The 27,532-nt window shown below is 40.2% G+C and overlaps 4 protein-coding genes across 4 annotated transcripts; 3 read left to right on the forward strand and 1 right to left on the reverse strand.

Moving 5' to 3' along the window:
- Positions 1-703: 703 nt before the first annotated feature.
- Positions 704-1,699, forward strand: LOC118783777 (olfactory receptor 6N2-like). The gene has a single exon (XM_036537735.1). The coding sequence runs from the start codon at positions 704-706 to the stop codon at positions 1,697-1,699; it is 996 nt and encodes a 331-aa protein (XP_036393628.1).
- Positions 1,700-4,205: 2,506 nt separating this feature from the next.
- LOC118783778 (olfactory receptor 6N2-like) lies at positions 4,206-6,952 on the forward strand. The gene is made up of 2 exons (XM_036537736.1): positions 4,206-4,248; positions 5,994-6,952. Exons 1-2 carry the CDS (start codon positions 4,206-4,208, stop codon positions 6,950-6,952), a joined length of 1,002 nt encoding a protein of 333 aa, XP_036393629.1.
- Positions 6,953-8,466: 1,514 nt separating this feature from the next.
- LOC118783255 (neuronal acetylcholine receptor subunit alpha-10-like) lies at positions 8,467-10,175 on the reverse strand. The gene is made up of 3 exons (XM_036537019.1): positions 9,634-10,175; positions 8,958-9,176; positions 8,467-8,702 (listed from the first exon to the last, which is right to left on the reverse strand). Exons 1-3 carry the CDS (start codon positions 10,139-10,141, stop codon positions 8,467-8,469), a joined length of 963 nt encoding a protein of 320 aa, XP_036392912.1. The 5' UTR covers positions 10,142-10,175.
- Positions 10,176-18,746: 8,571 nt separating this feature from the next.
- On the forward strand, positions 18,747-27,307 carry LOC118783256 (post-GPI attachment to proteins factor 2-like). Its single transcript, XM_036537021.1, has 6 exons — positions 18,747-19,165; positions 19,714-19,879; positions 19,978-20,227; positions 20,607-20,713; positions 25,187-25,295; positions 26,146-27,307. The coding sequence occupies exons 2-6, from the start codon at positions 19,715-19,717 to the stop codon at positions 26,274-26,276; spliced, it is 762 nt and encodes a 253-aa protein (XP_036392914.1). The 5' UTR covers positions 18,747-19,165; position 19,714; the 3' UTR covers positions 26,277-27,307.
- Positions 27,308-27,532: the final 225 nt, after the last annotated feature.

Genomic DNA, 27,532 nt, shown 5'->3' on the forward strand with positions numbered 1-27,532 from the left:
ATGTTTGCTCTGTTGAATTCCAGTGCAGATGGTGTCAGCTACTGCGTTCAGCACCTGGTCATGACGCCACCTGTACCTCCCCTCTCCCAAGGCTTTCGGGCAGCAGCTCAAGATGTGCTCCAAGGAACCTCTTGCCAGGCACAGTGGGCATGCTGGGGTATTGGCTAGACCCCAGCAATGCAGGTTGGATGGGCTTGGAAGGACATCGTACACTGACTGGATCAGAAACTTGAGTCTAGCTGGTACTGACTTCCGAAATTCTGCTCAGGTGATCTTACAGGCAGTTGTATGGTCCCAATTAGTCCAAGCTCCCTTTAATTAAATGTGCATACACCCAACATTTTACCAGGGTACCAATTAATGCTCTGGGAGTCCTGAATAATAAACTCCCTGGGGTTAGTTCTGTCTTCTAATTGATCAGCTCCCAATTTATCTTCAGTGAAACAAGCACTATTAAAACAGGCTCTGTACAGTAGGAGTGTAAAATAAGGAGAATGTTTCCATCGGAAGACGCTGGCAACTTCAGAAGTGAAATTTCCAATGAGACATTTAACACACTAAGACGTAAGTCTGTATGCTGAGATTTAATGCTGTTCTGAGCAGTTCAATTCAAATTTCCATTCTGTGTACACCTTGAAATAATTTTGACTTTTAAGTGGTTTATTTCATCCTGATCCATAGGTCATTAAGTGACCACTCTACCATGGATGTTAACAATGAAACAAAATGTGTTTTATTTGCCTTTGCAGATGTCTCCCAGCTGGACTTCAATGTAACGCTCTTCACAGATTTTCTCATTGTTGGGGGAAAACTAGGCATCCAAAAGTTCTACACAGAGCTTGCAGTCATTCTTTTGGTGCTCTATCTCATAGTCCTTGGAGGAAACCTGGTGATTTTAACTGTGGTGATACTGGACTCCAGACTACACATACCCATGTATATTTTCCTCAGCAATCTGGCTTTCATCGACATAGTGATCACCACCACCGTTCTCCCCAAAATGATATCGGTGTGCTTGTGGAACAACATCACCATTTCTTTCTCAGGATGTTTTTTACAGATGTACATCTATTTATCCTTCCAAAGTGCCGAGGGTTTTCTCCTAAGCGTTATGGCTTATGACCGTTATGTTGCTGTTTGCAATCCTCTGCGGTACAACAGCATTATCACTAATGGAGTCTGTGCTCTGCTGGCAACAATCGCCTGGGTACTGGCGTTTATTTTACCAGCCTTAAGTGTCATTCTTGCGACACAACTGCCTTTCTGTAATAACGAAATAATGTATTGGTTCTGTGATTACCCTCCAGTAGTCACACTGTCTTGTTTTGACACAACATATCTGATAGACTTGGCTCTTGCATGCGCTTTGGTGATTATGTATTTTCCTTTCACTTTCATTGTTTGGACGTATAGTAAAATCATTGCATCGGTCTGCAAGATCTCATCTTCAGAGGGGCGTTGGAAGGCCTTCTCTTCCTGCACCTCACATCTCACTATTGTTCTCGCCTTTTATTTTGCTCATTCTTGTGTCTACATCAGCGCAAAAGCTAAGAATATTCATCCAAATGTTCTCATTTTGATCTCCATCGTCAACTCTTTCTTGACTCCTCTTATGAACCCCGTCTTATATACGTTAAGAAACAAGGAGATAAAGGTTGCTTTACGAAAACTCATCCACGTCAATAAAGGTTTCCCTTAACAAACTACTTTCCTGATGTATTTGACAATAAATATATTGTTTTTTCTTGAGTCTTTTTTTGCCAACAATAAACTTTCTCCCTGACATCCATGAGATGCACTTCTGTTGCTGGGCAATGGCCTACATTGTTCAATCAGTTATTTCAGGACCCATGTTAGCAAGTAAAGTGTAGTCTCACCCAAACAGTGGTAAAAATGACCTTTGTCATGATTCTATTTCACTGTAAAGATGGTTTTCACAATTTCAAAATCATCTTTCATCTTTTTTACACAGAGCTTCCATTAAATTGTTTCCATTTCTGACTGGATATGGGACGACTAATAAATGTCCTAAACTTGTAAGTATTGACAGTTTTACTTTTTCTGTCAGATCTCACTCCAGCAACCAATCCACGTAAATAAAAATCTGATGCAGTTAATACATATTTTTGTATATCTAATGTTACATTTGTTCCAGATTCACTAAAAACTGCTACATCTTAAAAAAAATTAGGCTGATTTTTCACAGTTTTAAATTAACTTCAAATTTGTGAAGGTAGCCAAATACTAATAAAGATTGATTCTGCCCTATGTCTTTTCTTACTTCCAACCATTTCACCATTTCTAACTAATGCAGTGTGAAATGTCACAAACAATAAACATGTTACCTAGACATGAACTTTGATGATCATGCTGTATATAAATTATGAACAAAGGGGAAAAAAAGCTACCTTCTACAGTTTGTGAGCAGTGTAACGGAATGCCTGCTCTGTGCATCAGATTTGTTCATTAAATGTGGTTCTCCACCTGATTGCATACTTCCCTGCAATCTGTCTCTTTGTGAAGGAGGACCTTTGAACCAAAATTCCTTCTACTCTGCAGCCACTCACTTCACAAAGTGCAGTTTGGCTGTGGCCGTCCAGAGGGTTCGGTTTCTGATGTGTGTGCAGTTTTTTTTTTTTTTTTTTTTTTTTAATTAAATTATTTGAATTTTGGCGAGAGAATTTTGGCAAAAACAGCAGTGCCCTAGAAGGGAATGCCGTTCGAAAGTATATTGTACTAATTGCCCTTTAGGCTGTAATTGTAAAAATCTGATAGTACTGCGTCCTCAAACAGACCTTGCTCTCAGCTGAGAACTGTCTCATTGTGGAACTGTACACATCCTGTCCCCGTACTGTCGCTGTACCTACTGTATGCACTTTTGTAAGTCGCTTTGGATAAAAGCGTCTGCTAAATAAATAAATGTAAATAAATGTAAATGTAAAAGAGAAATCCGATTAGGGAGCATTTGGCACGCAGTTTAATGCCAGGTGTGAACGGGCCAGAGGTGTTCTAATGACACTCAGATCATGGCTGATCAGATGCCACAACTAAACGCGCCCCAAGAGTTGTCTGTCGTTCATAGTAAAGGCTATATTAATAATGATGAATCCAAAAATAAACATTCATTTAGTAACAACCTAAATTAGCTTCACTACTAAGCAGCTCTGAAATACGGATTGTTAATAAAGAGCTACTAGGTTTTGTAAAACTCCTCCACATCAATAAAGTTTTTCCCAAGACACCCTATTCTCTCTGTATATATGACAAGTGTACATATTTGTGTTTAAAGATCACTGTGTGACAGATTGTCGCATGTTCCGATACTATGTGTTATTTTCTCTATGCACGTTTATACAAGTGACATTACGTGTATTTACATTTACATTTAGTCATTTAGCAGATGCTCTTCTCCAGAGAGACTTAAAAAGAACGAGCATAACATGTGTATAATGAAGTCGATGCTTTTTAGCTTTCCATTGTAAATTGCTTTGGGTAAGAGTGATAGTGACAAGTTCTCTCAAGGGCTGTGATTCACTTATTCGTAAGTCGCTCTGGGTAAGAGCGTCTACTAAATGATGTGATTTAATGTAATGTAATCAAAGGAGATTGGTGGTGGTGAATTATCCAATTTTAAATCAGTAAAGGTTTTCAAAATTATTCAAAATGTGTTATATGTGAATATACACACATTACTGCAAACATTTTAAATCACATTTTAAATAACAGTCCCAATACCCAAATTACCACTGGAATTATTATTGCTGAAATAATGCTTGAATAAAAGAAAAATAATTCATTAAAACCTAGAGGTAGGCCTATCTTTATGTGGTGTCGGGTTACTTTTATGGTTTCAATTGGACTCATACATACAAGTTTTTTTTTTTTCCTCATAGCAACTGATTAAGTCCTTGCTGGTGTTCTATTTACGTTACTAAATCTCCTGGTAGTAAAAACATGGCTGTTTGCAAATTATTAACTATCCCAAAATTAAGGCTCTATATACAGGTATGAATATTTATTTGAACATACTTTTAATTGGTGCTATAAGAGACCACAGTAATAAGCTCCCATAACTCTTGGTAAAGTTAATTATGTTTGGAGAGTCCTCCAACACAGATTATAAAAACTGGGCTCACTGAGAGGGTCTGTTAAAACAAGCAGTTTCCTCGGACGCTGGTTTAGGGGATTACAGATCTGAAGACAGCATGAATGCAAAGGGACCAAACAAAGCTTTTGGCCAGATGCAAAGTAAGTGGAGATGAGACGTTAATAAAACGTCAGGTCACGCGTTGTAAAGGTTTTTTAATCTTACCTCAAATTATTTTAGATTTCATTGGAAATGAGACAACACTTCATTAGGCCTATTTAGAATTCCGGAAGCGTAGAAAATTAATTGTTACTGGCTAGAATATAATTTATTTTTTTACGGAAAAATATGTCAGGGGAATTGTTGCTTGCTTTATTCGCTCTGTGCATTAGTGCTCGGCAGCACTGTGAGAAAAATTACTTTATAAAACGGTTAGTTGGGATCCGTTGTTCCAATTAGTCTGTGTGGTTTACAGCTGTTGCAATATTCACCGATATCACATGTAAATTGAGATTTTCGTACATCGTTTTAATATCATTGACATCATCAGCCTTGACAAGCATAATTGTGGGCCTAAGCGATCCATTCCACGTTACTGAGAGCTTATTTGTTACCGAAGTCGAAAATGTTTACCATCTCTTTCCAGAAATTGCATACGTAGGACGTGTAGTAAACCAGTAAACCAACTGCGAGTGAACTCTGCTGTGTAATGTTAATGTAAAATAAACAATGATATCTCAAAACCAGCTTGTTAACTAGTTTGTTCACTGGCTGTTTAGCGAATCCAGCAGCACCATTTGTGCCGATCGTGTTAGGAAAGTTACTGTTAAGTATGTCAGGCTAGGTATTACTTTTCTTGGTGGGTTCATGTAGCTTAATCAATACAGCTCACGTGTTGATTCAAGTGATATTTGGATTTATGTCAGCAAACTCCTATATAAAATCTAACAATGATTAATTGAAAATCATATCCCTGGTCAGAAATGTGTACTTCCCTGCAAGTATGAACGTTAAATAATTTCATGTTAGAATATGACTTTACGATTTTACATGACAACCAGAATCAGTCGAAACGGTTTTTTTTTTCTCAGAATTGGGGTGCTTTCATATGCGATTGTGAATACACACAAATTATATACATAAATCATTTTGCAGATACTTCCAGACAGCTTTTATCTCTTTGTTGAAGAAAGTGGGAATGACACAGCATACACTGTACAGCAGAGAAGAAGGGGTGTGACAGGAACGTGTGCTGCAATGGATGAAAATATGTTAAGGCGAGGAGAGACATAGAAGTATCATTTTGTGGGTAACAATGTATTTGGAGATATACATTTTAAATACCTCAGTGCTTGCATTGAAAATTAATAGCAGGAGAATCTTTTGTAAAACCAAAATGCCATGTCGTTTGGTTTTATAAATAGTGAAAGGGCCAATCTTAAATCATATTTAAGGAGGAATATTCTACTCATTTAATTTACAGCTTCCTGTCATTAAAAATACTACATGCACCCTACAATATTTTAATGCACTGCAAGTATATATACTAAATAATTTCATGGTAGAAATGATTTAATGACTGTACAGGGAGGATATGACGAATACACTTCAACTGTGTTTTTTGCAATAGAAAGAAGCCCTGCTGAGAAAAGCATGAGGTTTTAAATGCAGCGTCAATTTGGAGTGATATAGTATTTTGTACGTATGGCATTAACAAGAAACTTGTTTTACATTTTTTTCTCATTGCCAATCAAGAAATGCTTGATTTTTATATTAACATATGAAAGAAGATTTCAATAAGATGCTTTTTATTAAAATATATATTTTATATTTTAACTGATATGAATGACTTTATGAAAATTTCCATGTATTTCTTCTCAACTGTAGTGCTTTTATACACTCCTAGATGCTTCTCAAGACTTGGGCTCCAGCAACAATGTAAGCCTTTTCCGAGAGTTCCTCATTGTTGGTGGAGAGCTGGGACTCAAAGACTTCTACACAGAGCTTGCCGTTCTCCTTCTGGTGGTCTACCTCTTCGTCCTCATTGGAAACATCATGATTTTCTCTGTAGTGATGCTGGACTCCAGACTGCACACACCCATGTACATCTTCCTCAGCAATCTGTCTTTCATCGACATAGTGATCACCACCACCGTTCTCCCCAAGATGATATCGGTGTGCCTGTTGAACGACATCGCCATTTCTTTCTCAGGCTGTTTCTTGCAGCTCTATGTGTATTTGGCTTTTCAATCTAGTGAGAGTTGTCTGCTCGGTGCTATGGCCTATGACCGCTATGTGGCTATCTGTAATCCTTTGCGTTACAATAACATTGTCACTACCAGAACATGTGCACTACTAGCAATTTCTGCTTTGGCATTGGGATTGCTTTTCCCGTTACCAAGTGTAATTCCTGCTTCAAAACTACCTTTTTGTAACAACCAGATTTTTTTCTGGTTTTGTGATTTCCCTCCTGTTGTTACACTTTCCTGTTTGGATCCAGCATTTTTTATGTTCTTAGCTCTAGGTTCTGCTACTTTAGCTCTTTGCGGTCCTTTTGCTATTGTTATTTGGTCATACTGTAAAATAATTAGATCAATTTCCAGGATCACTTCTTTAGATGGGCGCAAGAAGGCCTTTTCCACCTGCTCCTCTCATCTTATTGTTGTCTTCCTTTTTTACTTTGCACATATGTGTGTCTATATCAGCGCCACAGCAAAGCATGTTCCTCCAAATGTTCTCACTTTGATCTCCATTCTCAACTGTTTTTTGACTCCTCTTGTGAACCCCATAATTTACAGCTTCAGAAATAAAGAGCTAAAGGTTGCTTTGCAAAAACTTGTCCACGTCAATAAAGGTTTCCCTTAACAAATTAATCTCCCGATGTATTTGACAGTGAATGTATTGTTTATTCATGAGTCTGTACATTTGTGTCTAGAGTCAGAGAGCAGGTGTTTAACACGCATCCAATCAAGTTGCACTTTTCTGCCTTTCCATTGTAAGTTGCTCTGGATGAGAATGTCTGCCAAGTGAGAAGTGCTATCAAGGACTGCAAAAGAGCTGGTGCATTGGTGTATTCACACCGAATGTTTTTTCTTTCAGAACTGGGGTATTTTCAAAATGATTTAAAATAAAATGTGTCATTTGTGAACATACACAAATTACTGCAAACATTTTTCAATAATAGTCCCAGTTTTTCTTTTTTTTTGATAAACATGAGCACATATTGTCATCAGTGCTAGTTCTGATAACAGCTAAAAGCTAACAGGTAACCTGGCAGTTCTCAACCTGAAGGTCAGTAGCCCTTCATATGCTGTGCAACTGCTGAGAATCCTCAACCTTTTTATGAGGCTGTTTTTATGTCCTCAGCTGTTATCGCGCAGTCTCCAGTGCTTTGAGTAGACTCTAAAAAGGCCGCAGACACGCTCTTGTCTATGACATCACACGACAGAGTTCTGCGGATGCTTACTGTTTTCTGCAGATTACAGTTTGCTTCCAGTTCCAGTTGGTTGTTAGTATACTAGACTGCTCCACTCCATAAGTGAAAACCAGCAAAACACAAAATGGATTAATTTGTCAAGGGACCACACTGAATGTGTGAAGCATTACAGAGCCAATTAACTGTTTCTCTGTGGAGGAGCAGGTGGAGTTCACCCAGGAGTGGCAGTTGGCACAACAGAATACACCAGTAGAGAAAGCATGTAACACTCCTCACTTACAGCAGGGAGCGGTCGAAGTTAATGGGACATGGGGTTTTTGAACACAGTTGGGTCATCAAAACAATTGTGCTTATTCACAAAACACAAAATAGTACAAAAAAACAATAATTAACAGAATAGGAGCACATGTGAATATTAAATGTGCGTGCAATGCGTGTAAAAAACAAATAGTAAGTGAAAAGGTATTGGGGGAAATCTATAACATTTAATACATTTTACTGACATAGATATAGTACGTAGTCAAAATCTGAACATGAAATGATACTGAACATGTGATAAATCGTACATACTAAATAAGATGAAGGAATACTTTTACTTATTGGTTTACGTATTGGTTTGTTATGGCAAACTCACACTAGCATAATCACATTTATTTCACAAAGGAATTTAAAGCCTATAGTGTAATAATTCTCAAGAGATCTCAAGAATCTACTGTAACTCAGTGTTCAATTAGTCATCAGACAGAACAAAAAAAACACATCTATAGTAATTCAGGACCCCAGGTTAAGAGACACTGCTGTAGGTCACACAGTCACTGAATTTATCAGGTTAACATTTCAAAAGTATAAAAATCCAATGGTGGCTTACAGTCACTTTGGCTACTTCAAGGAAAAGAGATCGAATAAGCATCTGAATGTGCTTTCTCCCGGGTTGGCCTCTGCTTCATATGGCTTTGCTCATGATGAGCAGGCTCATAAAAAACACCATGATGAAGAAGATCCACATGAAGAAGCGGTCCATGACCTTGGCCACCTTCTTCCACTCCCCAGTCCTTCTCTGGGTGGCCCTCTGATCGCGGTAGCAGTTGGCGACGTACTCGACATTCCTCAGGAGCTGCTCGTGATTGCACGTGCACTGGGTCTTGCAGACCATCCCTGTACCTCTGACCCCTCCCTCACCTCCTCCTCTTCCTCCTAGTCCAGCTCCCCTGGCCGAATCCATCGACTCTCCTTGATCCAAGCTCATAAACATCCCGTTCTTCCAGGTGCTGTAGTGGTTAGTGGGGTTCTTGCCCATGGAGCCGCTGGGACTCACCAACTGCTCCGATTCCTCTTTGTCTTCGTAAATTCTCGGGGACATGCAGTCCTGACACCTCTGGCCTTTTTGCACAAAGTCCTCTGTCCTGGCTTGGCCGTTCATGGTCCAGTTGGTGCCCTTCTGTGGAGGCGGTTCTGGTTTCTCAGGCTGTGCAGACAGGCAGTTTTCCCCCACTTCATACACAAAGCAGATCCTAGCCATGTACTGCAAGATCAGCTTCTTCGCCCACTTGGGGACTGGTTTGGCTCCCGGCCCACAGTGGTGGATGTTCATGATGAAGATAGTCAATGCAGTTGAGGCAGTTATCATGGTCATGGTGGCAATGTAGTACTTTCCTGTGAGAAATACAGCACACAGAGCCATTGGAAAAGACAATTAACAGTTGTTATATTTACTTACTATGTTGGAAGTGATTTAGTAAACTTTCAAAAAGCAGTGCAGATTCAAATCTATTAATTAATGCAATATCTTTAATGGAAATGGCAGAAATACAAAAATCTAAAATGTCAAAATCTTTTTAGCAACCCCAAAAAATAAACAAAAAAATGTACTGGTACGCAAATGGTGCATGTGGGTCACACCTCCAGTAAATTACAATATTCCATGACTATCCACAGAGAGTTAGGACATTTTAGTTTACCAATTTGTTGTGATCATGATAAAAAATGGGAAAAACAACCACATTTTAGCCTAATTTTCCTGGGCTGTTATCATTTTGGGGGTGGTTCTGGCCTTAGCGTTTTTACTCTGCTGTGTTGTTTTGAGGGATAGGGAGTCCTGCTGAATGCTCACCGATGAGCGGCACATTCTCGGAGGGCGGCATGCTTTCTGCCACCAGCAGCTGGAAGACGGTGAGGGCCAGCAGGACGGTCACGCCCAGGGACACCTTCTCCCCGGAGTCTGCGGGCAGGTAGAAGCCCAGCGGGGCCAGGAAGGAGATCATTACGCAGGGGATGAGCATGTTGAAGACGTAGAAGGATGCCCTCCTCTGGAGCTTGAGGGTGTATGTGACGTCAGGGTAGGGGTCAGCGCAGCAGCCGTAAAGGACGATGTTCCTCTTGGCGGGCATGCCCAGGACCTCCCACTCCACGTTCTCCACGAAGTCGGCCAGGTCGGCGCTGTCCAGCGCATTGTGGATGTCCAGCTGGTTGCCATTGTAGGTCCAGGAGCCGAAGGTGAGCCGGCACTGCTGCGCATCGAAGGGGAAGAAGGACACGTCCACCTTGCAGGAGCTCTTGGTGATGGCCGGGGAATCCCACATGATCTGCCCGTCGTACTGAATCACCACGTTAGTTTCCATGGAGCCGGTGAACTTGTCATCTGCGCTGAAACACAGAGAGGTCACACAGCAGCATGATAAAAGAATAAAAACAGTGGACTTCTTAGATATTCAATATCTGAGTACAAGCCAGTCACCTGAAAAATTAGGCAGTCAAAGATGCAAGTTAATTACTACCACCAAAAAAAAGGTATCGGGTATGAATGTTCTAGCTCTGCTTAAACAATGTCAGTAAGGGGCAGTCTTCCCTCTAGACCAAACAGAAGACCAATGCCCCAACACTGTGATGGGGACACTGTGGTGTAGGAGACACAGTCTTTCCTGAGACATTAAACTTCAGCCCTTATCAGAGGGGAAAACAGGGGGTTTCCTCTGTTCACTGGCCAAATGCCCTATCAGCTTGTTTTAACACAGCCATCTAACATTGCCCCTGTTTAATGGGATAATGATTTCATTATCATTATAAATATTTTAAGCATATGCATTGTAGACACTCAAATTATGTAATCACAAAATATATTTTGAGTCATTATACATAGATAGCATGTAGTGGTAAATGCATAAATTGACTTTTCAGTATAGCTTAAAATATTTCTTAAAATATTTCTCCCTTCATCATACGTACATGTTTACATTTGAAAGGCACTGATTTATAGATTTATACTTACATCAAGCCAGTGAAGAATTCTGCTGGAATGGGACAGACAGGAGAAAAGCAAAGGCACAAGGAAAGCATGTACAGAGAGGTAGACTCTTTTCAAAGAACCGTCTGTAGATGCTTCCCATACAGGTCATGATGTTTCTGCATTTAATGACATTGCCTCTGTAAAAATGTTCTGAATAATTTATTGGTAAAGTTGGCAACCTCCCTCTGTGGCACAATACAACTTTTTTATTATTATTATTATTATTATTATTATTATATGCTAAAAGTATTTGATAAATTGCTATGTAATAATAAGTTTTGTTTGCAGTTGGAGACCCTGAAATAAAAGGCCTATTTCTTTATCCATAATGAACCATTCTATGGGATGAGAGCCTTACAAGCAACATGGATTTATTTCTTTGCCTTCAGTACAGAGAAATCATAAACCTTCACTTGTCGTTGCCTTTATTACAATCGCTCCGCACCTCTTGCACATTGATGCTGACTCAGTCAATATTCACGACTTTCAGTTATATATACTTATAAATTGAATTAACAATTACCGTATTGTTCCTCTCACAGTATCAGTCTAGTTCCCCTCGCACCTGACGCCACAAGGGTGCAAGATGCCCCCTCAGTTGTATTTTCTGCCCCCCCCCCCCCCCCCCCCCCCAGTTTAAGTTTTATGTACCCTATAGAAAAATAGCAAAAATAACAAAAATATTGGAAACGTTGGAATACTCGTTGGAAACGACACAGGGAAGTAAAGTTTCAGTCAACGAGAGAGTGGGAGAGAGAGAGTGAGAGAGCTGCATGGCATGAGCAGAAAGACAGGCAAAACGATCTGATCATCTTTTTTTTTTTTTTACTTAATGACCCTGACGCTGTTGGCTATTATTTTGTTGATTTTAGCAGTTATCTCTCAGTGGTTAGAATCGTTCATAAATTCTATTATTTTGCATCTAGTAGACCTACGTTCCGAGTGCTCCGATTCCCTAACTTTTGTGAGGACACTCAGGTTTAATACTGGCTTCACCACTGCAGTGAAATAAATGTATTATTTGATTTTGAAACAGTAGTTTTGTGTTGTTGTTATTTAGCCTTTCAGAGGCTATTGCATGGTTAAATCAATGAATTTCATTAAACCTACCACCAGGCCAATTTTATGTGGTGACCTGGCAATCTGCCCCAAACATTCCTATTTCATATTATGGCCATGACGCACAAACACATGGAAAAGGGAAGGTAGGGAATTGTTCGCATCAAGTCAAAACGCCACTATATTGCCACCTGCAGGATGAAAAAACCTGGTGGTGGTGATGATAACCTACTGTTTTACTATATAAACAGATTTGCCCCCTCGCCATTTTTAACTGCCCCCTCAGTCACTTCATCCTGGGGCCGGGCTTGGTTCCCCTACTAGTGTGAGTACACTGTCATTAAAAGGAGAATCAACCCGTTTCCTGGACTCTCCCTGAATAAGCAGCTCCTGGGAGAGTTCAGCTTGTGTCTTCACTGGATCAGGGAGAGACAGGCAGAGTGAGGAGGTGGAGGAGAGGGGTGTGGAGGTCCAAGGTCTAATGCACAGAGCTGGAACCCCAGGCCTTGATACCAGTCCGACCTACTTGTTATATAGGACTATGTCAGGTCTCCATACATAACGACTAGGTATGCGGATGGTATCAAGTCCATCATAATCATCCTTGTTCCAGGTGAGATGTGAATCTATCCACACCTGCCGAATCCACAGGTAAGCTGTAAGGATCTGGTTCCGCTCATCCTAAAAAAGAATGGAAAGGTTACACAACAAGAGATCCTCACCAAATAACAAGGTTCGTATTTGTGCATATAATACGGGTAGATGAACAATAGTATACATAAAAAAGTATATGTACAAATTGTACATAACACAATTGTCACCCTATAAAACAAAGGTACATTCATGCACATGTGCCGTGATGCAGGAAACTGCATAAAGCAAGCCAAAACTTATGGTGCTCTCACAGCAGCTGCAAAATGCACAAACGATGTGGAACTGGTGGCATTGTTTAGGTTGGTGCAAGAGGAGAGGGGAGTCTAGACTGAAGCAGCCAAGATGTAATGCTTTTCTGAGTTACTGTGTACACTCAAATTAAAAGTAATGTCACGATTTGCTGGTTCTCAAAACCGAAATGATCAAATTTGTCACACAGAATCAAAGCTTATGATTTGTTTTTGACATGTGGTGCTCCTGCATAGCTCCCTCTGCTGATAAGAATGTTAAGGTACAGAGCATGGGGAACGTGGGGGAGTTTTTTCTCTAGACCTGGGGTTAACCCAAGCCTTGCAGTGCCGTGGAGACCAGCTGCTGACACCCCTGAATAGTGTGGGGGCAGTGCTGGAGTGACCTCACCATGTCGATGATCTGTGAGAGAGTGATCTGGAGTGTGACATTTAAAATCTCATCTGTGTCCTCCACAGGTCGCAGTGCACTGGTGTAGTTAGCAAATAAATCATTCAGAAGCTTCTGTGCATATTTCCCATGGGCACCCCAACAAGCTGTGAGAGACAACAAGAGAGGAAGAGGAGAGAAATTAAATACGGAAATCTTTGCAACAACGTGGATTCCATGCACATATGTAGGTTGCAGTGCTTGTCTTCCTCACCATCTCCATTCTATGGTAGATTGTTAAAAGGCTAAAAAGGTGCAGTCAATTCCTTTCTCCATAGACAATGATAAAAATAGCAGCTGGTCAGCATAGTCACCTACACAAAGAAGAGACAATGTATATCTGAGGCAAATATTGAAACAGTACAGGAGAGCTATCTTAGTTTTAATTAATCAGTGCATACAGTCTTGCAAGGTGATGGCAGAAGCATCAGTTAAGAGCCAAAACATCAGAAGACTGAGAGAGAACATGTTTTGATTGATATCCCACATATTATATGTAGAACTAATGCACTACTGTTGTAGATGAACAAAAGTACTGCATGTAAGCCTTAATGTCTTGCATTTGCTTACTGCAGCTCTATTAGAGGAATTTATGTCAAGTTTTCCATACAGTGCACATAATTTAACTGTTCTGTGTACACCATAATTGCAGATGTATGTTAAACCCGATAATTCTATTTTCACTGAAAGACAGAACCACGGGGAAGATTTATAAAGGAAAAAATTGCCATCTATTGCTGGTAGCAGCTGAAAAAAATAAAGACGTGCTTGTTAAAGTATGAAAACTTTTTAAATGAAATGGTGTATGATGACATTCCTAAACAGGCAGTGGAATGGTGGTCAATGCAACATAGCCACAGCAGACATGATTTGTGTCAGAGAAACATGTGGGCATATGGATGAAACCCCTAGGCACCATGGACGGAAGGGGAGATTTCATGGTAGATTATCCATCTGTGGTGACTGAAAGCAGGGGATCAAGCAAATCCACCATCATGGGCCTGGGGTTACAGCCATGACATCCTCTTATATCATTAATGCTATGTGGTTAAGTGGTAGTCACGTCCACCTCACTGTTTACCATACTAAAAATCCTTTATCTAATTATTGCACTAAATGAACTACAGGCCAAAAACCAGCCGGGATCTGGGATGTGCATCTTGTTGTATAACTGTAAGCATGGATGCTGTTGCAGCCACCAACTCAGAAATGATCTTGTAAATCTTGGGTAAATCTTGTAATTCCATTTTGGGACAGAGGACATGCTGGCAGCAGTTAAGATGACATCATCCTCTGTGAGTACCAAATCATACAACATATGAAATGAGGGAAAGAAAAAAAAGAAAACAATGCATTCGCATTAAATTTGCTGTCCTGTGGTACACAGATCACAATTTTGAATGACAGTGCAACCCCAGCATGGGACCAGTTGGTGTGGTGTGGTGTGGGGGGCTGTTAAAAGAGAAAGGAGATAATAGGAGGCAATACCCTTTGTTTGCTAAATGGTGGCTGCAATCAGTTGATCATATGGCTGTCATGATGTCAGTTGTCTGTAGATGGCAGATTGGAGTAACAGAGTTGCAGTGGTCAGACAATGTGGTATGTGGAATAAAATGGTTCCCTGAAGGAAGAGTCAGCTGATTCTTGTAACCTCGTGGCAATATGATTTTGGGCTCATCTTACAGTTTTCTCCTGTGTGAACTAATGCTGAACAATGAGAACATTAATATCTGGATCAGTTCCAGTTATCACTGGTTTGTGTTTTTATATCATATACAGCACATTCTTTGGTGGCAGGTTCTGCATAACTGGGGTTTGGTTTTCAGTCAGGCGACTAATAAATAACAGGCTGAGCAGATACACCTAAAACCTTTTAACAGCTCAACGTATTCTGGGGGTGTCCATCTCTGGTCAAGATAGCCAATCATTTCACTTCACAACTGAAAAAGATGCTTTCATATGCTAGCGGGGCACCACTGTTATGCTCTTAAATAAATTGCCTCATTTTTGTTTAGTCAAGTTAAATGCACATAAAGTCAGCAGATCACCACTGTGATGAGCATCACTGCCAAAGGAGGGTTACTCTATACACAGAGCACACAGCAGCAGCTATTGGGCAACAGTGCTGGTCACGAGCAGTCATTCAGCATTGCAGAGCTGCACGATATGGAGTCTGTCACAGAGACATGTGTCGGCTGGTCAGGACTCTTGTATAAAGAGACCGGATATTATCCTGAATTATCATTGATACATGTTTAATCTTCAGAATCTCAAAAGCAGCAGCACAAGAAAAAAATGAAGAATGAGGGTAAATTGGGGGTTAATAAGAGGTAATTAAGAGGGTCCATACAATGACTTACGCTGAACTACATATTGTGGAAAAAAAACACATATTTGAGATTTCAATATTGCCAGAAGAGGCAGCTTTTCGCCATCCTCTCCCAAGGATGCGGACAAGCCAGATGTTTACAGCATTCAGCCATTCCAATAAGCACATAGGAGGGGAATACAATGGAGATTCATTGGATTACACAGGACAATCCCTAAACAGCAGGCAAAGAGATTCTGTATCACAGGAAACAGCTGTGCAACAGAAATTAAATGCAGCCCTTGGCTTTACAGTAGATAATCCAGTCAGTGACATCAGTTTAGTGATACAGGGCCATGATAAGGTTATCATTAATGCATCAACTCTCTAGTCATGTCCACTTTCGGCCAAGTAGAGAAATTGTGACTTTCATTCTAGTAGTCTCTAATCACGAATGAGAAATGTGAAAAGCAGCAGTAAATTTTGCAAGGTCAAAACAAGAACACACATTATATTGCCACATCAAATCTGTTGATTTCATTTAGAATACCTTGGGAACAGAGGGCCTTTAATTTAATTTCTGAGAGGCAAATGAATCAAAACTCCCAAATGATTCTTGCATCTGCCTTTCTAAGATAACTACATATTTATCCGTGGGTTAAGACTTTGAGATATGCCAGATGTTTGAAACTGTCCCTTCTCACAACGGTCTGATTTCAACCACCACAGAAATATCTGCAGCCTTGGCTGGAGGTTCAGCATCAACAACGAAGAAGGTGACCACAGGACAGTTTGATCAATCAAATATACATGCATGAAATGCACACATCAGCCAGTGGTGATTCAATCATCTACAGATGTAGAGGGTGATAACATGATTTTAACACTGTGAAAACGTGAGGATGATTTCTCTAGAGATGACCCTGAAAAACATCTTATCACATTTAGGGTCCTGAATGAATGAATTTAGGGCCCTGATTACGCCTCGTGTGTCAAGCTATCTACTTATAAGGCTTTCCTTAAAAAAAAAAAAAAAACTCTTGTTTCTGAACACCGCTACCACACACGCTGTATAGTTTCAATGCTATGAAATTTTAAAGCAATTAAAAGCAAAGACAAACAAGGGTTGCATTTATTATATTAAACGAGGTTCGGCCGACGGACACAAATTTAGTAACAGATCACAATTCAGATAAACGTCATTACCGTCACTGAGAGAAAACACAGTAGACATACTATTAAGTCAACATAATAAATCATTCATGAGTTGTATACAGTACCTGGTATAAATCTCATGCAGATTAGGAACTGGAGTGAAGTTCGAATTCCCCATGCTTTCATTTTTCTAAAGAGCGAATATGTCTAATCCTTTTGCAGACAGCAAAACGAAAGGAGAACCCAGTTGGCGGTATACATCCGACACACAGTTCTACAATGGAGGAGACGTCAGCATTTTTGTGCCCAAAGGTAACTGAGACGTGAAAATCTATATCGAAAAAGGAGCGCTCAAGCAGGGAAACGGAGGGATTTACTGGGTCACTCCCGGAACAGCACACACTTCAAGCCGATGAGAAAAACAGACCAAAGCATGTGAACTGTATAGCATGTTATTCTGCGGGGTCTATTATGTTCTCTAGAAGATTAGGCAAATCCTGAGCCTTGCACGCGAACCTAAATTATCATATCAAAATTAGATGCTACTGACCTCGGCGGAGGACGCAAGTATTAACGTGAATGATTTCGTAAACAGTAAAGTGACAACATTTGTAATAACACGTCTTAGTTTTGTTCAGACATTAACATTAAAGGATAACATTTTAAACCGAAAAAAGACAGAGTAGATTTCTCTTTTATATCATGTTTTTTCGTATTTCGTCAGGCATGTGGTAAATATGGGTGGCACTATATACCACTTTTCATATTTGTTCGGTTAAGATTACTTTAAAACAATGTTGCTTTTCTTTAGCATTATGCATCCTGATTTGAAACAAAATAATGTACTGCAAAAGAAAAAACGTAAATGTTTTCAAAACAACTTAAATATAAATATTTGAATTGTCCCATATTTTACTTTTATTAAAAGACGGTCTGAGTTTTCATTAAATGATTTCTTGAGCCAAAGTCAGTCACGCTAAATGTCTTGATTCATTAATTTTAAATATTCCCCTTGGTAATTCTGACCCTTTTCTCTCAAGACGGTGGCCAAGAGCTTTAATAAAACTTTATTGGATAAATTGTGCAACCCAGCAGAGAAGAGTTTTACTTGCGACCTGTTTACAAAGGGTGCGGTTGCCTTCTGTGCTGTCACTGATTTCCCAGAATTCTATTCTTCACTATGCCCCACGCATGCACAAACCGAGGGAATCACATGTACAAGGGAACCTATGTGAGTTGCATCTTTCCCTGACAGGTAGCACTCCCTGTCCGGTTAACGTGAGACTCCCTACTCTGGAACTGCGGCACTGTTTTGCGCTTGAGCGCCACCAGCAGACGTATTGGTAGCAGTTGGTACAGTTCAGCAAGAAGCTGCGTTGCAGTGTTTGGGTCTCTGTGCCCGGTTCAGAGCAGCTGATTATCCTCCACTTCCTTTCCAGTATGCTGGAGCCCAAGATAGAAGAAATGTGCCACCTTCATAGAAGTGGTGAGAGATACACTAAAAGGTAAAGTTAAAAGTAGAAGAAACTTTTATTGGTCCATCTCTGTAACTTAGGGGTAAAGATGACCGTTAACACCAGAGGTAGAAAAGTGGTATGGCAATCAGGCATTATAATGAATTTGTCCTAAATTATTAGCGTGAATGATGAGAAATGTTTTTACTATAAAACTCAATTGCATCTTGGCATTTAAAAATAAAAAAGTAGTCCATCTGTCCATTTATAAGTTCAAACGTGTAAATTGATGCATGTAGTCACTTGTGCAAGAACAAGTAGTCTACCTGTCCGTTGCACCAATTCAAAACTGTGATTTGATGTATGTAGTCAATTGTGTACACCATCTCATTAAAAAGTTCATAAATGACGTACCACCAGACCCGTGTTCAGTTTAAGAATCGCCCACCCCCTTTCTTATATAATCTGTGAAATGAACCAATGAAAGTCGCCATAGCTAGTGTAGACCCGCCCCTTCAGAGTGACATAAACCTAGGCCAAATCACAGTTACACATCAGATACTTCCGGGTTCTCCTTTAAACGTACTTTTCTTCCGGTTATACGAAGTTAGTGGAGTTGACTAGTTGTGGCAGCAGCAGTTGAATTAGAGTTTAAGATACACATTGGTAACCGTTAGATAGTTATGGTTTGTCGCTTTAACTTAATTTGAGGATTGACTGTTTTCCAGTTGTACATTTTAGCATGTTGCCCTCGGTCGTTCGCCATATGGATTTATTCAGCTGACTGCTTGTTGGGGATTTAAGGTTATGCGCTATTATCTAGCTAACAAACTAGCAATCCTAGTTGTTTACCTCCGTTGTAAAAATGATCGTGGCATTTCAAACTCTTTGTCCGTAACGCGTATTGTAATAAATAGCTAATGATGTTAAGGTATTCATTTTGGCCAGGTAGCAATTCAGCCTCTTAAAACTGGTTTCCGCACCATCTCACCCGTGGCAGCGGTGATAAAACATAAACGAGAACAGTTTCGTCTGGCTCATAGCTTGCAAGGTACCTGTCTAATGAATAAAATACTGTCCGGTGTATTTTGTTTTGAATTAATTGCAATTATTGTGCAAACCATTTTACACCTGTGGGGGAAAAACTTCGTGATTACTGTAAAACACCTTATATGGGTAGCGTAATCACAGGTGTGTCAAACATTTATCTTTCTGTTATCCTAGGCCTCAGACGTTGTTATATAACAAGGGTTTACTGCTGTTTAGGTTTCTGGCTATTAATCTTCATACTTGACTTTGTTCAGCAGTTAAATTTTGGGATGAGGGTTGGAATTTTAAGACATGGTAACTAAATGGCAGTGTAGCATAGTGGCAAGGAGCAGGACTTGTAACCGAAAGGTTGTAGGTTGTAGGTTCGATTCCCTGCGGGGGCACTGCTGTTGTACCCTTGGGCAAGATGCTTAACCCAGAATTGCCTCAGTAAATATCCAGCTGTATAAACGGGTATCATGTGAAAAACTGTAACCTATGTAAGTCGTTCTGGACAAGAGTCTCTGCTAAATCTTGGTAAAGTAACACATGTGGTTGTTTCATGGACAGGATGTTAGAGGGTCCCTATGGTCCGGAGCGTGACAAACCTCTGTTCAGGCTGCGGTTCACCTCCTTTACTGTTGGAACGGTATGTCTGCCGCTGGTCGGCTTGACCTCTTGCCTCTTCATTTCCTGGTATTACCATTTTGAGGACTCCACAGAGACCCACTGCAAGGTGAGCATGTACAGCCACACCAATAAAGTGTTCTAAACATTCCAACAAGGAGGTCATACTTGTTCTAATGTGACTTTTTTTTTTTTTCGTTGTTGTAGGTTCCCAACTACCTCCCCTCCATCAGCGCCTCCATAAGCCTTACCCCAGAGCGTTACATCTGGCGTTTCTGCATTGGCTTGCACTCAGCGCCCCGCTTCCTGGTGGCAGCGGCCTACTTCAGCTTCTACCGGGCACGCTTCACCAGACGCTTTCTCGAGATGCTGCTCAGTTTCCTCGCCCTGGCCTGCGCCCTCAGCGAAAATCTTGGCCTTCTGCTGCTCACCTATGTGTCCTCAAACGAGACGTATAGTAAGTAACCTTTCGCGTATTTGCTCCCTGGCCCAGTTAAACAGCCTAGGTGCACTGGTATATAAGTCCTGGATGTAATCAAGGAAGCAGACTATTTGTTCTGGGTTTGTGCCACATTAATTAATGAGCTCTTGTAATGGCAAACTAGACAGCAAAGGAGGAAGGACCAGATAATTCCTACGGTATTTTCACCAAAAGAGCGCTTAGCACAGTGACAGCCCTGACACGGCCAGTTCCATTGATATTCTATGTTCCATGTCTAACTCTTTTCCTAGACTTTACAGTGATGATTACCTTGTTGATTATGTTTTTTTTTTTTTTTTGTAAGCTATACATGACTTGCTTCATGGGTGGTCTCTGGCCATCTTTGTTTCCACAGGTATCCATAAAAAGGGGTTCATTTTGTTCATCGCCAGTGCACTTGTCCATATGTTGATCACCTGTAGGCTGTGGCATGTTATTAAGAAGTATGTAGGAGGTTCAGAGGTACAGTATTTCCAACTTTCTATATTTCCCGTATGTGTGGTGTTGAGGTTATCATTGTATCATCCCCCTTCTGAATAGATATAATTTCCCAGTGTAGTTGTGGCTTTACATTATCTCTCTCTTCCAGGATGTGAATCTGAAACTTAACTGAAGGTAATACAGTATGTAATATCTAAAATTCTATCCTCATGCATGATATATCCAGGTTGGCATTGTTCTATTTATTACGTGTTTATAGCAGGTGGTCAGTGATGCTTTTTCGAAATGTTTAATGTGTATTTATATGTACAATGTACAAATGTGTTTTATTTGTATATGGAATATCCGCTGTGACAACACCTGTATTCAGTTTGACTCATTTTGAGCCAGTGTCCATGTGAGTATTTTGTTTGTCTCACCACTGTGTGGCAGTATTGATTTGAGTTTATTCCAAAGCCTTTCATACAGTAATCCAAAAATGAAAGTCACTCATCTTATAGTTATTTTTAACATTTATCATTCCTTTATAGTCAACATTTTAACAATACAATCAGTCTCCTGGTTCCAGACCCACCAATTATGATTTGACACATGCATGTGGATTGGCTAAGAAACATCAGCATATCTACTTTATAGTCATTCACAGAAGATCCTTACCTGTAAGTGCAGTTATACTGCCTTAGGCACCTTCTATATTTGTGTATATAGGTGTTTATGGTGTGTTTCTCTTGGTAAGAGAGGGATTTTTTGTTACTTCTCAGCAACAAAGATAGGAGAATGACGTTTGACTAAATTAGTTAGCAGAATTGGAGATACTGTCAAATATCTGAATGAAACCGGGCTCAATTTAACCATTGTTATGGAGAATTCTCTTCATGACTCCTGTTCACCCTCTTTAAGGATGCTGAAAAGGGTAAAGCTAATAACTTTGCTATCAGTTTATATTCCTGGATTCCCCTCTGTCTTTCTCTGTTCAGTTGAAAGGCATATTAGATAATGGGAAGTGTGCTTGTGTATTTGCACATGCATTCGTACGTGTGCGTGTGTGTGAGTATGCAGGCCTGTGTGTGCGTACGTTCGTACATGTTCGTACGTGTGTGTGTCTGTCTGTCTGTCTGTCAGTTACTTTTCCCACGAGACAGCGTAAGGTCAAATGTGTCAAAGGTCCCATGACATGTGTGAAAGGAGCCTTGACCTTTGCCACATCAGCTCTGTTTTATTTTCATTGGTACCTGCTTGGCAGTCACCACTGTGTTTGCATAGTTCTGCTCACAGGACATTTTTTCAATCCTTTTCGAAACAAGGTACTCTTTAGAAAGGGCGTCAAGACGTGGATTTGTGACAAAGTTACACAAGCTCACTAGATGCATTTTCCTCAATGATATGAGAAACATTATTTTAAGGGGCACTTTTTGCTGAAAAATTGTCCAGAAGGGTGTCCGTGATCATCATTTATCTAAGTGGAACTTGAAGTTAGTTTCAGGTTGTCTTGGGGTGGGGTCAGGGTCAGTATTTTAAAAGGAGCCCCAGTGAAAGGCTTTGCTATACAAGATAATGGCTCTAATAAGCTGTGTTTGTGTATATTTCACTTTCATTTGCTCATAGAACAACCCTAGGAATCAAGATGGTAAAATAAACTAAGGGAATTGTAATCCATGCTGGATGTGGAGTATGCTAGAAACTCAAAATGACAAACTGTGGCGAACCCTTTTCTTTGCATTTAGAGCAGCCTTCACAGAGAGAGAAGAGTTCCTTCTTGTGTGGTTTGTTCAAATTTGCAAATTGGAGAGTACAGAGTTGCAACATCTTGAGCAAGAAGAGTGGAAATTGCAGAGTTTGGTTTTTTCTGCTAGCACAGGGTAGAGCTTCCTGTTTAAGCAAGCCAGACTGTCATTGTTTCGAACATCCCGCTTCTTTTTCATAATCAAAGAATTCGCTCAACTTTGATTTTCTGCCAGGGTTAAATATCCCATGTATTCGGCAAAATCAGACCACCTTCAAACGTCTTCTTGATGCTGTTTAAAGCATTCAGTGCAATTTTGAAATCTAATTATAAATTTAGGTTAGTGCAGCGGACTTAATATTGTTGATGAAACTAGATTTCTTGTAACAGGAGACTGTAGCTTATATCAAACATAGGTCTGTACAATTGCCCTGAAACTGAAACTTTGTCTGTACAGTCAAGATTTCCACCTTATGAAGTGGTTTTATCATGCAGTCACATCTATTGTCATCCACTATTTTGCAGAGAGTGAGATCACAGAATAGAATCTAGAGCTTTGTTTTTCTGGCAGTGGATAGACCAGATGTATTTACTGTACAACTTCTAGTTGTGTTGTGCTGATCTTACTGATTATAGTCACCAACATCTCATACACATTGTCTGTGTATACGTATACATATATACAGCCATGCATGCACACCCACACGAGGCACACACACTTGCCTAAATCAGAGCTCACCGAGGAGTTAACAATGGCAAACAACAGAGGCCCATTCAGTGAGCACCATCTAAAACATGTTTGATGCCAAGCATTTCATACCTAGTTGGTTGTCCCAACGTGTTTCATTCAAAACAAAAATGCCAGTGCATTGACCTCCAAGTACTCTTCAGCAGAAGTAGGTCTGGGTGAGGGTTTACCTAGCCAGTGGGCCCCATTGTAAATGCCTGATTTTCCTCCCCCCTGCCTCACTTCCTGACTTCCATTTAGGATCCCCTCAGTCGCCATTGTTTGGAGACAAGTCAGCATTTAGAAAGCCAGTGAAGACCGCTTCTAACCAGATAAACATGTAATTTAGTTTAATAAACTCTATTTTAGGAAACATAGACACTGAAAATCCTGGTGTGTAGAAAAAGAGGGTGTATAAGGATGAAAACCCAAAAAAGTGAAACTAAATATTGATCAGTTGTTACAGTTTAAAGTGGAACAGTATAGTAGAAGGATGTGGTCAAAGGAGAAACCTAGTCTGTTCCCAGGCAGCAGTTTTACTTGAAGAGCTGCTGAACCAATAATCAATGCTTTATGGTATGAAAAAAGATAATGTTTAATTTATGATAGAAAGGAAGATCAGTTGGAATTTTCTTTGCTTCATAAGCCTTTCTGCACAATTTATTTAACCTAGTATACTGTAGTATAATAAACACAATTAATAACTTACATTCTGATTTCCACTACACACCTATCTTATCAACAATATGATAATAATATTAATGCTAGATAAGAAAATGAAATTAATCTGAACATTTTAAAACACAAAATTAGCAAAAGATGGAATAAAATTGCATCACGATAGCTACAGATAAGTCCTTAGGCCCATTGTTTTACATTTCTTGTCACAGAGGTTTATGTGCACAAAAAAGTTACACTGGAACAACAATTAATGGGTCTTCAGAGTGTGAAGAGTGAGACAGCACCGCTAGTAATTTCCTGTGGTCCTGTGAAATTAACATTAATGAGTTGGCATGAATGCATGCATGCAGTTTTTGACGCATTGTGTATGTTACAGACACACTTGTTACATGATGTAGGCTCGCGCTCTGTCAGATTCTTTTATCTGCTGAACCAGCTCTGCATTTCTTTTCTGATATCACCATGGCAGATGATTTCTGTATTTGGTTGCTTATTTCATGGGCACCAAAGTCATCATACATCTGTTTCCTCTAATGTAGCTGTAATTCATTTAGCTGCGTGCAGACTCCTTGAGGTTCGTCAGAGAGGTCATCTCTCTGAATGTGTGACCACGGAAACAGAAATGATACAGCTCAGAGAATATTGAAAAATCATGCATATTTATAAGCAGCCAGAAGCACCAAGATGTAGGGTGGGACGGCATCTTAGAGGTGCTATCACAAGTTGTGCTTATTTTGTGGCTGTTGGTTCTTGTGGCATGCTTCAGCAGCACAGGCGATATTTATAACCAGTGTGCAGTGTTTGCGAGCTGTATTGACCCCCATTGGCCTGCTTTTGCTAGCACACAGTCATACAGTGTGAGATTGCGTGCTGCACGTCACAGTCGAGATACAAAAAAAACGCTAACCCAAACTTGCTAGTTGCATTTATGGTCCTTGTACTGCTTTTTCATTTTCTAATGGCAATATTGCTGCTGCAAGAACACAGCTGATATGGTTACAATAAGATTTTTTTTTTCCAATCGCAATGTTATCTTTGTTGCATCACAACTATGTAGATATCTTAAAAAACCTTTTGGTACAGAGATCAAAGCCATGCTTTAAGTGGGTATGACTGATTAGTGTTGAATAAGGGGTAACCTCTTGTCTGTGAAGGATATTTTGTCATATTTGTTAGTTGGTCCATAAATATAAGTCACTATTATTTTAAAATTACTAGTTTAAAGCACAGATCGCATATGACTTGAGTGTGGAATGGGCCGGGACCCAACCACTGTTTTATTTTGTCAATATCTAGTTGTTGCGAACCGCTAAAATCCGGATGTGATTTTAACCAGAGTTTTATCATTCTGTGTCATCCCCAGGAGGAGAAATCGTACAACTACAAAATCCGTCTCTTTGCCCTCAATATGTGCTTCTGTGCCCTAGCAGGCTGCTTTTACTGGAAGCACAACAAGTACTGTGAGCCAGGAAGTAAGTGCAGCACTGGTGCCCTCTTTTGCCTGTATCTACTTTGCCCTTTGCCCCCTATCTATTTATCTGTCAATAATGGCATCTCTCTTTCTCGCAGAGCCCATGCCTATGTCCTACCGCTCCCTATGACTTCCCTGTATCTCATTGCATGTCTTCTATCCTGATAAATAATTTTATATAACCCCATATGTTCCCCCCCCCCCCTTATTGTTTTTTAGCAGATGCTCTTATCCAAAGCGGCTTACATAGATTACAAATTTTACATATTAAGTTATACAGCCAGATTTTTACTAAATCAATTGTGGGTTAAGGTTACAGTAGCCATGCCCCAGCAGGGACTTGAACCAGCAACCTTTTGGTTATGAGCTGCGGTTCTTACCTATATGCTACACTGCCCCCCCCCAATAGTTGAGTAAGGGCCACAGATTTCCTTCTAGAATAAGTGAAGGGGAGGCCTTTGGATCAGCGCATCTCTGGTGTGACAGTCCTTGTTTAACATCTGCATATAAGCTATATAGTTTAAAGTTAGCAATAGCTGGAGTGGTAGGGTTGATGGTGTAAATTCTCAGTCTCAGGTTTGCTTTTTTCCTGTTTCATCTCCCCAGAGCTGTTTCACTAGCCTGGACACATTTTGTAATGTTCTGATATGCATAACTTTTCTCGCTTTGAAATTGTCCCTGTTTTTTTTACGTCATTAACTCGTGAAACATAAGAAAGATACCATCATTCTCAATAATTTATGTTGTGTGGCAATAAAGCTTTTTTTTTTTTTTACTCCTGTGTGAAACTCTACAGTTCCTGTTGTAATGTTTGAGTGACTTGCTTATTTTTCACTCCTCTCTCCTCCCAGTCTACACGCTTTTTGCTCTCTGTGAGTACGTGGTGGTGTTCTCCAACATGGCCTTCCACATGACGGCCTTCTGGGACTTTGGGAACAAGGCAGTGACGGTTATCACGCCGCCCGAAGACAAGTACTTCTGACATGCGCACAAAGGCGCAGGCAGCTGAGGAAGGAAACTGCTCGCTCTTTCCCTTGGAATTGTGGGAACTCTGAGGGAGGCGTTCGGAGGAGCAGCTCTTTTACGTTATCCGTCAAATTTTGATGGATCACATTTCATTTCAAAGTTTGCCTCTATGCATGGGTTACCACAGAGTCATTATGGTATACTGAGAAGCCAGTGGTTTGCTTGGTGTGTTTTTTCCATAAACAGAGTATACCAACGAGTGTGTCCTTGGCAGGGCAAACACTTAGACTTGATATTCACCTATTGCAGTTTTTGAAAGATCAGTGTATAAGAGTAGCACTTTCCCTTCTGTGTCTCAGCAAACAAATTGCTCTTCCCTGTGTTTTTGTCTTTTCACCATCAGCCACATAACAGCCCCTCCTCGCAGACTTCTCACTGAAAGGAGTTTTTGTCTTCCATTAAATAAGCACATGTGTAGCGCTCTTCCTCATTCATAAACAAAGTTTCTTTCTGGATTCCCTTCAAGCCAACTCCTGAACCACAAACTCAAGACCAAAAACTCAAGTGCCATTCTGGGCTCTCAACCAGACACATAGCACTTCTTCTTTCCCATATCTGTGCAGGGCTTGCCAAAGGTCCCTCTCGGCACAAATTGCAGGATGCCCCTGGAACTGGTCCTCCAAAAGGCCTGTCTGTGGTGTTCCTTACATGTCTGCTAACGCCTGCCCAATCCAGTGTCTCAGACTGTTGTCATCTGTAAAGGAGCAGTCAATTTAGTTCCATTTCAAACTTAAGTGGTGGAGTTGGACTCATGTAACTCGAGAGGCACTACAGATGGTTTTATTGTTGTCCTTTTTCCTCTGTCTTTTATCTTCAGCTATTGTATTTTTTTTTAAACATAACATTCATAGACTTAGACCAAAGTCCCTCCCAGGTACAGTGAGTGTTACAGTGGTGAGCAAAATATCTGTGAGTGCAAAGCTGGGAAATGTCTCTTGTTGGAGTGCCAACTACATGTACTACTTATGGAGGCTCTGTCTGATAGATTATCACTACAACTATTTATTCATTTAATGTTACCCTTTCACCAGGGTAAAATAAAGTTTTTTGGAGTTTTTTTCCATGTAATAAATCAATATGTGCTGGATTTAAATGAATTGTGTGATGTGTGTCATAAGCGTTGTCTGAAACTACTCTAAATAGGTCAGACTAAGCCCTTGAAATTGTATGTTGTTGCTCAGAAGGCAGTCTCACGATCATATCGCTGAAATG

This window comes from Megalops cyprinoides, chromosome 9 (genome assembly GCF_013368585.1).
Source record: "Megalops cyprinoides isolate fMegCyp1 chromosome 9, fMegCyp1.pri, whole genome shotgun sequence".
Lineage (NCBI taxonomy): Eukaryota > Metazoa > Chordata > Actinopteri > Elopiformes > Megalopidae > Megalops > Megalops cyprinoides.